The sequence below is a fragment of the Diceros bicornis genome, chromosome 36 (assembly GCF_020826845.1).
Source record: "Diceros bicornis minor isolate mBicDic1 chromosome 36, mDicBic1.mat.cur, whole genome shotgun sequence".
In the NCBI taxonomy this organism is placed as follows: Eukaryota; Metazoa; Chordata; class Mammalia; order Perissodactyla; family Rhinocerotidae; genus Diceros; species Diceros bicornis.
In genome coordinates, this window is record NC_080775.1 from 25,976,060 (window position 1) to 25,991,801 (window position 15,742).

At 35.6% G+C, this 15,742-nt stretch overlaps 1 protein-coding gene across 10 annotated transcripts in view; it reads right to left on the reverse strand.

The window, feature by feature from the left end:
* The window catches only part of MASTL (microtubule associated serine/threonine kinase like), a 58,154-nt gene that overhangs the window by 39,515 nt on the left and 2,897 nt on the right, over positions 1–15,742 (reverse strand). For 9 of the 10 annotated variants that reach the window (XM_058532663.1, XM_058532670.1, XM_058532671.1 and 6 more), the window contains exons 2-6: positions 14,947–15,084; positions 7,584–7,723; positions 6,823–6,911; positions 2,916–3,022; positions 2,523–2,673 (exon numbers count right to left, since the gene is read on the reverse strand). In XM_058532663.1, coding sequence (XP_058388646.1) covers positions 2,523–2,673; positions 2,916–3,022; positions 6,823–6,911; positions 7,584–7,723; positions 14,947–15,084 — 625 coding nt within the window. The remainder of the gene's footprint in view (positions 1–2,522; positions 2,674–2,915; positions 3,023–6,822; positions 6,912–7,583; positions 7,724–14,946; positions 15,085–15,742) is intronic. The other variant, XM_058532668.1, reaches the window with a different exon arrangement.

The following is a 15,742-nucleotide window of genomic DNA, read 5'->3' on the forward strand; positions in this document are numbered from 1 at the left end:
TAAAAAAAAAAACCTCTCAACATTCATAAAGTAAAAACCAGGACAAGAGAACTAATTAATAATTAGGAGGAAATCCATTCTGAATATCTGTTATTCTATTTGAAACTCTTCTTGATAAAGGAGCATTATTGATGTGCTATATCCAGATGTGATCTAAGGTTAGAACGTGACTAAATTTACTCAGTTCAATTTGTATTTAATTTAAACTACAGCTTTATTTTAATGTTGAGGTTTACGTGCTTACAAGTGTGAATTATACACACCCATAAGGGATTTTTTTTTAATACTACTGGGTAAAACAAATTAGTGAATTGGCTAAGAGCAAGCCAGTGCAAGAAAGCAATACCATCTACATGATACCTGTTCCTTTATCATAAAAATAATGATGCTAAATACTGTTGCTCCTGGACTTGAAATAAGATACAGCAGATAATTGTGCTTTTACTAAAGATCATAATATGTACATATAAAGATTTTATACATATGTAAAAAGGTATGTACATCTTGTTTTCTCTTTCCCAAAAAGGGTGAACATAACTTTACTCCCAAGTAAATTCTTAGTCTTACAGATTTTTAATTTAATAAATCTTAGAACTTTAAAACTGGAAGGAGAATTTCAAAGTCCATCTAAAACAACTTTCTTTTTGGTACATAAATCCTCTCAATGGAATTCCTAAAACTCACTGGACACTGACCTTGATATCTGACTAAACTGCTCAGCTGCCTTTCCCCAGTAATATGGGAACTTGTGTCTAATCTAATGCCAAGTACATACTGTATATTGGCTAATGAGTTCTCTCTGGATCACTGATATGATCAGACCGTTCCCTACTTTGGAACTTTTGATGGCTCCCCTTCTCTACAGCTTAAATTCTAGGCTCCCTGTCATGACACTTGATCCTTCCCCATCTACCTGCTAAGCTTCCTTTTCCATTGCACGTGCTTCCCGTTGTCACATAAAAGCATTTAGTCCCTACGGTCTGAAGATGGAATGTACTTCCATGTGTCCATGCCTTTGCTCATGCCTCTATCTGAAATGCCCTTTTCCAATATCCTTGGAGCTATTAAGTTCCTATTTCTCTTTCTAGGTCCAGCTTGGCTGTTGCCATTTCTTTGTTTAGAACCATTCCTGATTTTCCCCACCATTCCTGATTTTCCCAATTAGCATGTATCACTTTCTGTGTTGTATCATAGTATCCTTCTTGTGGCATTTATTTTAGAGGATTCTTGTTCTTATCCCTTCATACCTGTAATCACCACAAAATCACAAGCTCTTCTGAGGCAAGGACCTCTTATTCATCTTCATATCCACTCAAGTGACCAGCACAGTGCCTTGCACCCATCTAGTTCTGACTAGACTAGAAAATGCCTAAGGGAGATGCAATTATTTTCCCTTCAGAATAAGGCTATAAATAACATCTGCATATTCCATATTTTAAACAGTTTTCTCTTTATCAAAGCTATATATATTTTTCAGCCATTTTGATTTTCACAGAAGTGATTTTGGCAGAAGAAACAAGACTCACTGAATTTGAAGGAAAGGGTCAGTGGACAGAAAATTGTACCTGCAATCAGTACTTGGCTTACCCATTAATAGTGTGTAACTAAACATTTTCAGATATTAGTTTTCTCATTTGTAAAAATGAGGTAACATCTATGAAAACAACTAACACTAATTACTCTTTAAAGCATCATTATTCACATTCCCAAGATGAAGAACATGAGTGCAGAGAACTAAATTGTCCACTGTTGTTAAGTTATAAAGGGTGAAGTGCTATACAAATGTCCCACTCTCTTCCTCTACTACTCAGATTTTGTCTTTTATTGTGTGCTAATTAAAAAAATTATATCTTTACTTCAACTATTTTGTTTCAAAATCTTTTGGAAATAATTTTATAAAGACACACAATATTATAGGTACTACATCTTCTCTATATAAGATTTCCATAGACAAATATAGTGTATTTTGAAATATACTACCAGTATAGTGAAATTTACCCAATGGTCATTCCAATATTATAGCTAATTGAAGAATATCTCATTACCTAGGCATTTTATTCTGTTGACTTAAAGATCTGCAACAATCCCTGTCAGAAATGGCATTTACATGATGAAATATAGGAATGTCACAGATTGTTCAAATAGCTGCATTTCAAAATTATTGAATTCATATTAGAGATTCACTTATTTATTTATTTTTTGGTGAGGCAGATTAGCCCTGAGCTAACGTCTGTTGCCAATCCTCCTCTTTTTGCTGAGGAAGGTTGGCTCTGAGCTAACAGTGTGCCCATCTTCCTCTAATTTATATGTGGGATGCCTGCCACAGCATGGCTTGATAAGCGGTGCGTAGGTCCACGTCTGGGATCCGAACCTGTGAACCCCGGGCCGCTGAAGCGGAGCGCGTGAACTTAACTACTATGGCACTGGGCCAGCCCCAGATATTAGAGATTTAAAAATTCGAAAACATTTTGTTCCTTAAAAGACATACTTAATGGAATAAACTACCTTTTTTTAATACTCACATGATTTTAGTAGTTTGCTAGAATAAGGAGTAGTGTCCTTTTGATCTATAGACATAGGACAAATCAGTCCTTGAGAAAGCTGCGATGTTTCAGATACATGAGTTGAAAGAATATTTGCAGGGTCTTGATTTTTTTCTGCAACTGGTGTGTACTATTAAAAAGAGAAAGACAAAAACAAATGCTAAGATTTATCTTCACAAAAACACCACCTAAGTGCATAGATTGTTATACCACCTAAGGAGATAAACTGTTAAAGTAACTCAACATGCTTGATATTTAAATTTATTTTGATCATTTATTGAAAAAAAAAAGAAAGAAAGAAAAGAATTTTAAGTTTTAAATGGCAATCTTGAAAGGGCATGTTATGTGAGTCTTTCCTTATCAAGTACGTACAAATCCCAAAGAGCTGATGAGAGATAATACTTGTCCTGGGGTTCTTGAATAATCTTGTCTAGGTTTAGCCATTGACGGTGTTGTAAGGATATCCATCATGTTGAGATCTATGTATGAAAGAAAAGTATATGAAATTCTTTAAAAACTTCAACTGTCATTGACTAAGTCAATAATTATCTGTTCTGAACTTTGCCCCTCTTTCCACATTATTAACATTGTCTACAAAATTGGCTTGTGCAAGACAAATATAACCAGGGAAGCCACCACGCCACAGAGTAAACAATTACGACTAAGCAGACAGAGAAAGACAAATACCGTATGATCTCTCTCATATATGGAATCTAACAAAACAAAACAAAACAAAACCAAGCTCGTAGATACAGAGAACAGAGTGGTAGTTCTGTTCTTTGCCCAGAGGCAAGGGTGGGGCGTGGGAAAAATGGGTGAAAGGGGTCAAAAAGTGAAAAAAATAAAATTTCCCTATTAAAAAAAAAAAGCAATGATTGAAATCATTAAAGTTTGATAGAACTGAGTCTTGCTCTGGAATGAATAGAACACAGTGTAATGACCTAAATAAAGTCTTAGCTTTTTAGGGAGTACTCAGTCACTAAACAAGAGTGTTATCTAACTGGCAACAAGCTAATTCTTGGTAAATCAAATATCAGAAAAGGAGGTAGTAAGAAAAACTAAGACAAGAATCAAGATATTAGGCACATAAATTAAATTTCAATCTCTGAATCTATTTAAGGAATTAATACAAATTATAGGCCCCTCATGTTAACTAACGTGCAAGTGTAGGTCAAGATAGAAACTGATGCAGATTTTTATCAGGTTTCAGTGCATAACATTGTAAAATACAACATTCACATGTAATATCATACTATTTTCTTTAGATATCAAAAATGGTAAGAGAAGTGTAATACTTTGTATGTGGTATAAGACTTTAAAAGGTAGACTGAAAGTTTGAACGTAAATTTCATTTATACCTCACCTTGATGAAGCAACAAGGACTAATAGGCAACAATAAATATCTTAAAGAATATTTTACAATTTAACTGTTAAAAAATATTATGGCAATGATTTCTTGGATATGACTCCAAAAGCACAGGCAAAAAGCAAAAATAGACAAATGAGACTACATCAAACTTAAAAACTTCTGCACATCACAGGAAACAATCAACAGAATGAAAAGACAACCTACGGAATGGGAGAAAATATCTGCAAGTCATTTATCTGGATAAGGTGTTAATATAAAGAATATATAAAGAACTACAATTCAACAACAACAATGGAAAACAGATAATCTAATTAAAAAGTGGACAAAGAACTTGGATATACATTTCTCCAAAGAAGATAAACAAATGTTCAACATGATTATGAAAAGATGCTCAACGTTAGTAATCAATAGAAAAATGCAAATCAAAACTACAATGAAATATCACCTCACATCCATTAGGATGGCCACTATCAAAAAACAGAAAATAAGAAGTGTTGGCAAGGATGTAGAGAAATTGGACCCTTGTGCATTGCTGGTAGGAATGTAAAATAGTGCAGCTACTAGGAAAAATACAAGGAAGTTTCCTCAAAAAATTAAAAATAGAATTATTATATAATCCAGCAATTCCACTGCTGGGTATACACCCAAAAGTCTTGAAAGTGGGGTTTCTAAGAGAGAGTTACACACTCCTGTTCATTTGCAGCATTACTCACAGGAGCCAAGAAGTAGAAGCAACCCAAATGTCTATTCACAGGTGAAGGGATAAAGAAAATGTTGCATATATATATAATAGAATATTATTTGGCCTTAAAAAAGAAAGAAATCTTGTCATATGCTACAATATGGATGAACCCTGAGGACATTATGCTAAGTGATATAAGTCAGTCACAAAAAGACAAATACTGTATGATTCTACTTATATAAAGTATCTAAAGTAATCAAACTCATAGATACAGAAAGTAGAATTGTGGTTGCCAGGGCTAGAGGGAGGGAAAAATGGGATGCAGTGTTTCAGTTTCGCCTGGTGAAAAAGTTCTAGAGATCTGTTGCACAACAATGTGAATATAGTTAATACTACTGAACTGTACACTTAAAAATGGTTAAGAAGGTAAATTTTATGAGTTTTTTTATGACTCATAAAACGTTATGAGTCATGAGTTTTTTACCACAATCAAAAAAAAAAAAGAAAGAAACCAAATTCAGAAAAATCTATACGCTCAAAGATGTTTGTCATAGTATTATTTACAGTAACCTAAATGTACAATGCTTGGGAGCCATCTCTAAACTTAATCATGAGATATGAAAAAAAATAAAAATAAATAAAATACATTAAACTGTTATAAAAATAATTTAAATTCATCAGTAACATCACCCTCATACAAAATTTTTCTCATTTGTGATTTTTTCCAATATCTTATCTGAAGACAGATTTGCCTTACAATTAAAAAATGTTCAGATTTTAGAAAGGTTATGTGATAAATAGTATGGAACATCTCTAGTGACATCTCATCCAGCCACCTGTACTCAAATATTATTACTGCTGTGAAAAGTATGAGTAGTTACATGAAGGAGGATTAATAAAAACTATAAACAGCCCACATCAGCTCAGGTCAGATTTTACCAAATATATGAGAAACATTTAGGTATCCAAAACTTCTTGAAATTTGTACTTGCAGATAAAGAATTGTAGATCTGTATTTATTTTGAAATAATTATAATCCCATGGTTTATAATTTATAAGCCCAATTTTGGATTTCACTGTTCATTTATTTCCATCCTCTACCATTTTAATAGACAATACAATATGCTACCAAGTTGATAAACTATCATTTATCCATGTTTATATGATAAACTTAAGTAATTTCTAATTTCTCCCTATTATAAACAATGCTGCTACAAATAATTTTATTCATATATTTTGTTCTTTTGAATCATTTCCTTAGAATTAATGCCAAGACACAAGTCACTAAGTCAAAGAGAATTAAAACCTTTTGTTTCTTAAAACGCATTGGTAGATTTCCTTTGGAAAGCACTATGCTAATTTACAATGCCCCTAGAAAAAACCTACTGTGCTTTTTGCAGTCTCATTAATACTGGATCTTCAGTTCTCTCTCTCTCTTTTTTTTTGGCTAGCTTAATGGTGTAAAAGGATTCATATATTATTTTTTAAATTAGCATTTTTTTTTTTTTTGTGAGGAAGATCAGCCCTGAGCTAACATCTATTGCCAGTCCTCTTCCTTTTTCTCCCCAAAGCCCCAGTAGATAGTTGTATGTCATAGCTGCACATCCATCTAGTTGCTGTATGTGGGACGCCGCCTCAGCACGGCCGGACAAGCGGTGCATCGGTGCACGCCCGGGATCTGAACCTGGGCTGCCAGTAGCAGAGCGTGAGCACTTAACCACTAAGCCCCGGGGCCTGCCCCTAAATTAGCATTTCTTTCATTACTACTAGTGAAATTAACATACTCCCATATATATGTGTGTGTGAATTATGTGTTCATTTTCTTTGTCCCTTGTTTATCAAGGTCTTGGTGATGGTCATGTATATTTGAGTAAGTTCTTTAGGTATTAACTGTTTATCACATTATAGTTATTTTAGTCATTTTATTGATGTTTAATTGGTCAGAACCAGTTTTAGGAGGGATAAAAAGCCAGAAGAACAGAAATTGTGAGTTCCTCTTTGAAGACCCAAAGATCTTCGAGGACTTTTGAGGATTTAACGATAATTATTCCCATTTTTCATCTTTAATTGAAAGAAAATACCATAATACCTTTCTAGTCTATTTTGGAACAAATAATCATCAAATTTTATTCATTATAAACTAACAAAAAAACAGTATAAGTTAATGAAATGTAGTGTCTAAAATTTGTCAGATATTTAAAAAGGTACTTGCCTGTTATTTTTCTTACCTCTATTCAAAGTAACTTTGGAAAGGCCAAAATCTGTTAGTTTAATATGACCTTTATTGGAAATAAGCATATTGTCTGGTTTCAAATCCCTGCATATACAAAAGACAAATAGCAGATAACTAAAAAAGAGCTAGTGTTACCAGGGGAATAAACAGAAAGTTACAGAAGAATCAAACCCTATTTATTTTCTCTAAAATGAGGCACTCATTGGTAGCTTTGGAAGTCCAGAAGACAACTCTCAAAAGAAAACCATCTTTTATCTATCGACTCTACAAGAAAGCTAACTGGTTTAATGCTAGATTATCTCTGGCATTAGATATTCCATTAAAATAAACAAACCTCATTATATAAAATAGAACTCACGCCAGGTCAAAATCATATTTCCCTCTTTCAAGGAGGGTAAGATTAAGCCTTAATAGAGAAGATTCACTTAACCCGACTTTCTTTACACAGAGCAAAACACTGTAAATCAGCTGGGATTATAAAATATAGCACTTTTGTATGATGGTAAAGGAGTGGAAAAAAGATTCAGTACTCTTCACAATAAAATGGTATACACATGGTCAAAGCAACATATTCAAAAACCACAGGCAGAGGAAAGAAGAGTTGATGGAATTTCTGTAACTCACAGTTACTAATAAACTGTAGATAACCTGAATATATGGGCAAGTGGTTATGGAAATATTTAGAACTCAAGTATTTAATACATAATTTGATTACTTGTGCTTTTAAGTAATGGTTGGAGAAAAGTCAGTCTTTACCTGTGGATGATTCCATGTCTATGAAGATAGTCTAGAGCCAATGCTACTTCAGAAATATATTTCACAGCCATGTCTTCATCAAAATAACCATATATATGTAGGAGAGACTTGACATCTCCACCTATAAGATATTCCATTACCTATCAAAAAATACAAATGTTGCAAAATAAAACTAATATGATTACTTTAAAAATGTACTATTAGAGCATTACAGTTATATATTTTTAGTATCATTGTGTAACAGACATGTTTTCTTGGTATCATTCAGTACACATTAATACCAGGTTTGCTCATGTTGCCATATAGTTTTTAAAATTTAAATTAAACTGTTTGGTCTGAACAAAAATTCAGACTTACAGAAAAGGTGTAAGAATAATAGAATGACTTCGCATATAGTCTTCATCTATATTCACCGACTGTTAGCGTTTTGCCACATTTGCTTTTTTCCTCTCCACATATATGAATATAAAATACATAATATTTATGTTAATCGTTAACAATTAGGTTACATAACAAACATCATAACACAACACAGTTATTAACATCATTACCATAAGTATCTTATATGCATGTATTTCTGTTTAGACTAAACAGTTTAATTTTAAAAAAATATGGCAACATTAGTAACTGGTATTAATGTATAGCTTTTAAACTTTTGCTGAATAATTCGAGAATAAAGTTGAAGAGATCATGACCTGTCATCACTAAATTCTTCATCATGTATCTCCTAACAAGGACATCCTTACATAACTACAGCACAATAAAATTCAGGGAGATATTTAACGCAAATATTCCGTTACTATCTAATGTATAGTCCACATTCAAATTTCTCTGATTATCTCAATATTGTCCGATGGCATCTTTCCTCATTCCCCATGCATGGATCATGCATGGCATTTAGTTGTCATGTCTCTTTAGTCTCCTTTAATCTGGAACTTTTTTGCCTTTTTGTGGGGGTGGGGTAGAAGCAGTCTTTCATGATACAGTCCTGACATCTGATTGTTTCCTCATGGTTAAACTCAGGTTATGCATTTTTGGCAGGATACTACATAAGCGATGTTGAGTCCTTCTTAGTGACTCCCACCAGATGGGACACCTAACATCAGTGTGTTCCATTACCAGTGATGTTAACTTTGACCACTTAAGTAAGGTGGTGACTTACCGATTTCTTCAGTGAAGAAGTGCTTTTTTCCCATTTCTAATTAATAAGTAATCTGGGGGGAGATACTTTGAAACTATGTAAATAACCTGTTCCCTAACAAACTTTCAAGCAATGATTTTAGCATCATGTGACTACAGATGATTCTTGCCTGAATCCGTTATTGCTATGTGGTTGGAAAGCTCTATTATTCCTGATACATGTACTAGTCATTATTCTCAAAATTTTCTATAGTTTTAATATAGTTTAATAAAATACTGCCTACTAAGAACTTAATAAAACAAGGTCATTTCTTTTCTCTTTAGGTCAGTAGTTTCCCTAGTACATAGAGGTTAGTCAATATTTGTTGATAAGACCAATCATTAAAACACTTACTAAACATAAAATCCGTGCTTCATACTGTGCTAGCACTGGGAATATAAGCATGAATAAAATGTAGTCACTGTACTTACAGAGTTTATAATTCAGTAGTAGGCAAATAAGTAAACAGATACTGTATTTGAGCTTAAGAGAATGCTTATTTCCTGAAATCCTCATCAACAATGATTATCATCTTTTTTATCTTTGCCAAACCAAGGAAGAAAAAAATGGAGTTGTTCACATGCTTACTTTCTTTACTTTTAGGAAGATTTAGCATCTTTACACTGTTTCTGGTCTTTTATATTTCTTCTGTGAACTAATTCTTCTATTCCTGGCCCATTTTTCTACTGGGGTATTTATCCTTTCTTATTGTTCTGTAAAATCTATTTACACAGTAGTAAAATTAGCCCTTTGTCTGTCTTCTGGACAATAAATATTTTCTCCAAACTTGTCATTTCATTATGCATATAGTATTTGGTGTCAATATAGGTTTTATTTTCTACTTAGTTAAGACCTGCACCATTTTATGATTATAAAAATATTCACATCAGTTTTCTTCTAGTACTTTTATGGATTGCCTTTTTTAAGTAGAAATCTCTGATACAAAAGGGGAACAAATGAACCTAGCACTATATCAAGTTTCATAACCACACAGAGAATTATTTCAAGTGACTTCAGAAAACAGAATCTTGACAGTATATCTCAAGGACAAAAAGAACTGCAAAGAAATCCTAAATTGAATCCAGTTGTTTTAGTATTAGTAAAACAATGTTGGTATTGTTATTTTGAAAATATTAGATATACATATGCTGTAAGTTAAAGCAAATAAGTAGTTATGTTAATGTTGTTAGGAACCCAGATTCTCGGTAAAAGAATACAAATGCTTTTTTCAAAGTATTTTTATATCTTATACATTTTTTCAAAGATATTAAGTAAAAATTCCATAATCAGCATGAACTCATGATATATTATGTTCTTTCTATAAAAATATGTATTTCCTAGTCTGTCCACTAAAAGGAATGACAACCTAATGAACCTGAAGTTCATCGCTAAAAGCAACGAATGTTACTATTCACTACCACCTAGACTGTGGTCTCTAAACACTATTTCCCAATAAAATTAGAAGCTGGACCTCCTTGCCCAGGTCTAATAAAGGACATTTACAAAATGAGCCTTAAATATCTTGTCACGCCAGTGCCAGCCCTGTGGCTTAGCGATTAAGCGCGCGCGCTCCGCTGGTGGCCCGGGTTCGGAACCTGGGCGCGCACCGACGCACTGCTTCTCTGGCCATGCTGAGGCTGCGTCCCACATACAGCAACTAGAAGGATGTGCAACTATGACATACAACTATCTACTGCGGCTTTGGGGAAAAAAAAGGAGGAGGATTGGCAATAGATGTTAGCTCAGAGCCGGTCTTCCTCAGCAAAAAGAGGAGGATTAGCACCGATGGTAGCTCAGGGCTGATCTTCCTCACACACACAAAAAAAATCTTGTCATGCCAGAAAGCAAGGAAGCTATCAGAATACTAGCATAGTATGAAAAGACAAAGAAATTAACCTAAGGGGCTTCCATTCACTGAAGATGGGATAATTTGAACATAGAAAATAATGACTGGGGCCGGCCTTGTGGCATAGCGGTTAAGTTGGCGCGCTCCACTTCAGCGGCTGGGGGTTCGCAGGGTCGGATCCCAGGCACGGACTGACGCACCCGCTTGTCAAGCCATGCTATGGCATCATCCCATATAAAGTGGAGGAAGATGGGCATGGATGTTAGCCCAGGGCCAATCTTCCTCAGCAGAAAGAGGAGGATTGGCAACAGATGTTAGCTCATGGCTAATATTCCTCACACACACACACAAAATGACTGCAGTGGATTAAAATACATCAAATCATAAAATTCCGTGAATTCATTAAGATACTAAAAAAACATGCATTTGGAGGTTGCTCTTCAGAAAACTGGTGATGAAAGGAAAAGAATCAAGCAGTTATTCTGCCTTCCTCATACAAGCTGTATTAGAGAGCAACGAATTATACGAAAAGGGGAAGTTCTTTATAGAATTCCAGTTAATAAAAGCTGAAGGAATAACAGAATTTACAAACTCATTTTGCAAACCTTGATAAAATAAAGAATCCAGCCAATGAATCAAAGGATACCAAAACCATTACATGACAGGTTGATGGGGAGGGGGAAATAGAAGAAACAAATTTGGCAAAATATTGGTAACTGTTGAACTTAGGTGATAGATACATGGGGGTTCATTATATCATCTTTCCATTTTTGTGTATGTTTGAATTTTTCCATAATAAACATTTTAATCTTTACATTCTTTGTACCTAGCATAGTACCTGGCATGTAGTAGCCAATTATTTGTTGTTATTGTGGTTAAGTTCAGTCTTACCTTATCTCTTTGCCCCAAAGTAGCTTCCTATTTCTAGGAAATCTTTGTTTTGTCTAAAGAGGTGCTTCACACACTTTAATGAGCCTGGGATCTCATTAAAATTCTGATTCAGCAGATTTGGAGTGGGGCTTGAGATTCTGCATTTCTAATAAGCTCCCACATGATGCTGATGCTGCCTGTCTGTGGACTACACTTTGAATATCAAGGATCTAAACAAGTGATGAAGTTGATAGACAAGATACAGTCCCCTACCTAATTTTAGGAATAGGAAATTAAAAATATTATAGTTGTTTACCTATTCCACTAATTCTAGGACACAAACATGGAAAAAAAATCTACCAAGTTGAGCAATTCAACCCAGCTCTTCAACCACCACTGTTAGACCAGGGTTGGGGAAACTCCTGGCTGCCACAGGGCTAAGTCAGGATTGATGCGACAGCCAGTCATGGCATTGAGGAAGGCACACACCCTGCATATGAAACAGTATGTGGTAAAGGCATTAGAGGGTGCCAGGAAAAACTGAAGAATTAAACAGTCACCCACCTTCTTTCGAAATGACATACAATAATGTTTCCTTCTTTTTCTGTAAAGAGCCAGATAGTAAATACTTTAGGCTTTGTGAGCCATATGGTCTGTGTTGCAACGACTTCACTCCTCTGTTGTAGTACGAGTAGCCATAGATAATATGTAAACAAAAGGATGTGGCTGTGTTCCACTAAAACTTTATTTATTCACTGAAATTCAAATTTCATATAATTTTAATGTATCACAAAATATTATTCTTTTTTGATTTTTTCCAACATTTAAAAAATGCAAAAACTATTCTTAGCTCACACGCTGTACAGAAACAGTGGGCCAGATTCAGCTCATGGGCCAGTTGGCCAGTCACCGGCTTAAGAGATTGCTCTTAAGTCAATTACTCTTACAGTATTTGACTTATAGTTAAGGTGGTCACTTCCAGATTTCTTCATTGAAGAATCAATTACTCTTATGGTATTTGGTTTTCACCTTCTTACTGCTACTATATATTTTTTTGACTCACTCAGACAGTAAATCATCCTAAAAAGTAGACCCCTCTCTCATGCTTTCTCAGAACCTAGGGGTCTCCTGAGGGGCTGTCTTTAAACCTGCTCTGGGGCTGGCCCCGTGGCGTAGTGGTTAAGTTTGCGCACTCTGCTGCTGGCAGCCTGGGTTCGGATCCCGGGCGCGCACCAACTCACCACTTGTCAGGCCATGTTGTGGCGGCGTCCCACATAAAGTGGAGGAAGATCAGCATGGATGTTAGCTCAAGGCCAGTCTTCCTCAGTAAAAAGAAGAGGATTGGGGTGGATGTTAGCTCAGGGCTAATCTTCCTCACAAAAAATAAATAAATAAATAAATAAATAAATAAATAAATAAACCTGCTCTGATACAAATCTGTATCTTTACTCCAAAATCTTTTCCCCCAGCATTAGCAGGTCTCATCTCCCAAAGAGAAGGTCATTATAACCAGGTACTGCAATTCACGCTAAGTTATTTACTGGAGCATTGTTTAGAATAGTAGCAAAACCAAGCAGTTAAAAAAAGAATCCAGACCAATTCATCAATAGGGCATTTGTTAGAGAAATTATGGAATTCATAAATAAATCTATGTAATTCTCTGCAGTCATTAAAAAGGATGAGGTCACCACTAAGTGGAAAAAATAGGTAGAAGAATAGTGTCTACAATATGATCACATTCCATGCGTTCCTTTAAACAACTGTGGTTTGTAAAAACCTCTTATTTATCCTGAATTAGTCCTAATGCAAAAACGGTGGTCACTGCTGTCCTAAAAAAACTTTTTACTCTCCAAAGTTTTCTGGCCTCCCCATAAATCTTTGCAATCACATTTAACATCAGTCTAAGTATACTCACAGATTTACTGAAAGATTAGAAATGGATTTCACCATCAGGTGCCAAAAGACTTTTAGATTAGGCTCTATTTTTACAAACTATCCTGAATTTTCAGGTCTATAGCTTGAAGCTGGATATCGTGTTCTTCCATACCAGAGTTCTATTCAGTTTCCAGCTTTTGGTACAGCAAAAAGTTGCAATGTGGCACAATTATGTTCCAGAGTTGCAAGAGAACTTTAGCATATTGAAGATAAAGGGTTTCCACTCTTGAACGAGGTCAAATTATTAAAGGAATGAGGCTCCTGTTGATAAATATATAAATCCCAGGTCTAAAATCTACATCCTAAAGACCAATTCATTCATACTATACATACTAAACAGAAGCTATTGGAGTTACCAAACATTTAATCCACGGACCATCTCTGAAGTCAGAAGAACCTCTGGAATTTGTAGGTAAAATATCCTCACCTATTCCTGCCCGCCTCAAGTTCCTCATTAGAATTAAGAGTGGAAGCTGCTGCTTTAAATGAAAATCAGGCAACTCTCAAAGTCCACACATCCAAACCCCACCACTTCCTAATATCTCTCCTTATTATACACCAAACTTTATATAATATTTCTATTAAATGTTCTTTACTTATCAAATAATTTTAGCACTATGTGCCAGACACTGTTCTATGTGTTTTGTATTAACCTACTGAAATTTTGTAATAACCTTTGAGGTAGGTACTATTATTATCTCCATTTTGCAGAAGAAGAAACTGAGGGGGGGTGGTTAATTTTATGTGTCAACTTGGCTAAGCTATGGTACCCAGATATTTGGTGAAACACCAACCTAAATGTTGCTGTGAAGGTATTTTTTAGATGAGATTAACATTTAAGTCAGTAGACTTTGAGTTAAGGCTGATTACCCTCCACAATGTGGGTGGGCCTTATCCAATCAATTGAAGGCCTTACAAGAAAAAAGATAGAGGTGTTGTCCTCCATTGCCACTCCCACCGCCCACCAAGAAGAGGGATTTCTGCCTCTACACTGCTTTTATTTATTTATTTATTTATTTTTCCCCCAAAGCCCCAGTAGATAGTTGTATGTCATAGCTGCACATCCTTCTAGTTGCTGTATGTGGGACGCGGCCTCAGCATGGCCGGAGAAGCGGTGCGTCAGTGCACACCCGGGATCCGAACCTGGGCCGCCAGCAGCGGAGGGCGCGCACTTAACTGCTAAGTCACGGAGTCCACCCTACACTGCTTTTGGACTTGAGCTGCAACATCAACTCTTCCCTGGGTCTACAGCCAGCTGAGCTATCTTACAGATCTCAGACTTGCCCCACAAGCATGCAGGGCAATTCCTTAAAATAAATCCCCCTCTCTCTCCACACACACACCCTATTAGTTCTTTTTCTCTGGAGAACTCTGACTAATACAACAGGTAAGGTGTTGGCCAAGGTCATAAAGCCAGTAAGTATAAGAGCTGTAATTCAAACCCAGGTACTCTGAACCCAGAGACTGTATTCTTAAGTCACTATGTTCAGTGATCGCTGAATGAAGAAAAAAATGTGAAATTATTTACTCACCAAGTAGACATTGTTTGCTGACTGCAGTGAATAGTACAGATGGACAATGAAAGGACTTTTGCTTAGTGCCAGTGCATCCCTCTCTGCCTGTACCTGATGAGTCATATTTTTGTTGATCATGTCTGCTTTCTTGACAACCTATAGTAGACAACATAACATGATAACATGACTCATTCATTTTATTTTTTATTACAAAATGTCCTCAGCTTTCAAAGTTGCCATCATAAAAACAACCAGAGAGAGAACATATAAATGTCATTTGGATCTCACATTGCCACCAGGAAACTCTGACAGAAAAACAGCCAATACGGTGAAGACAAAACAAAACTTTCTTCAACACAGAACTGCTTATCTTGGTATCAAACAGCAAAAGTATCACATCTCTTTTGAGAAGGAAAAAGAAGTAACGAAACACTCCCTTACTGCCCTACATATTAGTAATATTAGTAGAAAAAAAATTCTGTTCTGCTGTTCTTTTTTTTTTTGTGTGTGTGAGGAAGATCAGCCCTGAGCTAGCATCCATGCTAATCCTCCTCTTTTTTTGCTGAGAAGACCGGCTCTGAGCTAACATCTATTGCCAATCTTCCTCCTTTTTTTTTTCCCCAAAGCCCCAGTAGGTAGTTGTATGTCATAGTTGCACATCCTTGTAGTTGCTGTATGTGGGACGCGGCCTCAGCATGACCGGAGAAGCGGTGCCTCAGTGCGCACCCGGGATCCGAACCCGGGCCGCCAGTAGCGGAGGGCACGAACTTAACCGCTAAGCCATGGGGCCGGCCCTGTTCTGCTGTTCTTATAA